General features: G+C 40.7%; 1 protein-coding gene across 1 annotated transcript; it reads right to left on the reverse strand.

The window, feature by feature from the left end:
- Positions 1-432: 432 nt before the first annotated feature.
- On the reverse strand, positions 433-1,647 carry LOC149527432 (uncharacterized). Its single transcript, XM_089782894.1, has 2 exons — positions 954-1,647; positions 433-902 (listed from the first exon to the last, which is right to left on the reverse strand). The coding sequence occupies exons 1-2, from the start codon at positions 1,645-1,647 to the stop codon at positions 433-435; spliced, it is 1,164 nt and encodes a 387-aa protein (XP_089639020.1).
- Positions 1,648-1,968: the final 321 nt, after the last annotated feature.

Below are 1,968 nucleotides of genomic sequence, written 5' to 3' on the forward strand. Positions count from 1 at the left end.
TATTAGAAAGATGTCTCGGATAAAATAGGGTATCTACACATGTTATAAAGACTTTTCTATTAATAAAATCTCAAATTCAAACCTAACCTGACTGATTAAGAGGACGTACCAACGATGCTACTTAATATCTCCATAACAAAATTTTACATACACAAATTATGAGAAATTTGGTAAGAACTGCCAATTCATGTACTTTATATATACTAAAACTCTGATTTTGCCCTAACATAGTTGCACTCATCAACACATAAACAGACCAAATTAACCATTTTATTATAATTCAGAAGCGCTTAAAACAGGACTCTTTTTTTGAATATTTAAAACAAGACTTACATTGTTATCTCCGAGTTGTTTTCTACAAGCTAGGCAGCTACATTTCTTATTTTAAACACTCCTAGACAACTCCTGATAACTCCATTTCTAGCGGAGGAACTAGATAGGTTCTTGTTTAATGGTTACACTATGAAGGGGGCCTTTCTTGGCGGGTGCTCCAGGAGTACCCAGAACAAGTCCCTGATGAACAGCCTCCTCTAGATTCTCAATTTTTGACTTGCCATTCTTTTTTCCCTTAGCAGTTTCCTTGAAAGATTCAGCAGGAACAGCGGTAAGTCCGTGGCTCGAGCGCACAAGGCGAAGATCCTTCCGTCTGCACTTGACAGCCATTCTTCTTCTCCTCTCTTCTTTGCTCTCTTGCCTGTAGTGAGTCTGAATATGAGCTGCAAACGTCTGTGATGTATGAAAAGCAACAAAGCATTTAGGACATCCATATACACCTTCCGGGTAATCACGAAGACTATGAGTTCTACCATCATACCCCAATGGATAATCATAATCATTTTCATCAGAAATCTCTTCGAAAGTACTGCCATGAAACCGGGGTTGGTTTTCATAGGGACTGGGGACTCTCACTTGGCTGCTAGGAACTCTAATTGCAGGATTCACATAGCTAGGACTTGTCTCTTGGTTCATGTTGTAGTTGCACTTAATTGGGTTATTGGGATTTTGAAAAATGGCAGCCATTTGGTCAAAACTAGGGCCTTGGTTATAACTAGGGTGTTCAGATATATAAGCAGATGTGGGATTGAAAACTGTTTCTCTTTTGAACTTCCCATGAATACTCTCATGGTACAAAATATTAAGAGCTTCTTGGTACATTGATAGGTTCTGAGAGATTAAGGGATTTATACCCTGGTTGGGTTGGTTTCTCGCTGCAGGTTGGGCTTGGATGCAGACGCCGCTGGTTGGAAAAATTCCTTGATTGGTGACAGTGGGGCCCGAAGCAAATATGCGCTCCACGCTAGAGGTCGGAGTAAGAAACCTAGTTGTTTTCACAACCTCAGTTACAGTGACATCACTTAGAGGAAAGGCAGGCCGGTTTTGCAAAGGGACAGAATCAACGAAACTATGAACCAACTGAACTCTATTCGGTAAAACATAAGTTTTCTTCACTTCCGTGACTCTCTGGCTGATCAGACCAATCTGGCCAAGAACTATGTTTGAGTCAATCAGGTCGCCATCCCTGATCACACGGTTCAAGCCTATGTTTGAGTCGGTGGGTGAAAGAAACAAGCGGGCACCAATGGTTTGATTGCCAAGGCCTAAGCCAACTGAGGAAATGGAATTGCAATGATTGAAATTTTCAGCCATGGGGATAAAGATAGCAAAGAAAGCAAGTACAGGGCACTCTCGGGGGCTGAAAACTTTGACTTGTGACTCTGCGAGGCTAATGTCGCTTCTTATAGCGGAGAGTCAATCCATTTTAGGGTGAAAAGAATTTATAAGGCAATGCCATGGCGAACACTTTCAGCAAATTTGACCGTAACGTTCCAAAAAATTCATTTTAAATTGTTGATAAGGGCGAATCTGCCCATTTGGGTTTAGATGGAAAGGAAGTAGCTGTCAAAATGGTGAGACTTATTGAGTATCCATTTATAGCGAAAAACTAATTTTCTTTCGAAGGCAAGTAAA

Source organism: Theobroma umbraticum, unplaced genomic scaffold, assembly GCF_002168275.2.
Source record: "Theobroma umbraticum cultivar Fairchild unplaced genomic scaffold, ASM216827v3 scaffold_95.0, whole genome shotgun sequence".
Taxonomy (NCBI): Eukaryota; Viridiplantae; Streptophyta; class Magnoliopsida; order Malvales; family Malvaceae; genus Theobroma; species Theobroma umbraticum.

Excerpts from the sequence above, each read along its gene's own strand:
- LOC149527432 (XM_089782894.1), bottom strand. The coding sequence starts at position 1,647 with ATGGCTGAAAATTTCAATCATTGCAATTCCATTTCCTCAGTTGGCTTA. Across the intron at positions 903-953 it reads CAACATGAACCAAGAGACAA|TCCCCAGTCCCTATGAAAAC; the intron begins GTCCTAGCTATG and ends GCCAAGTGAGAG.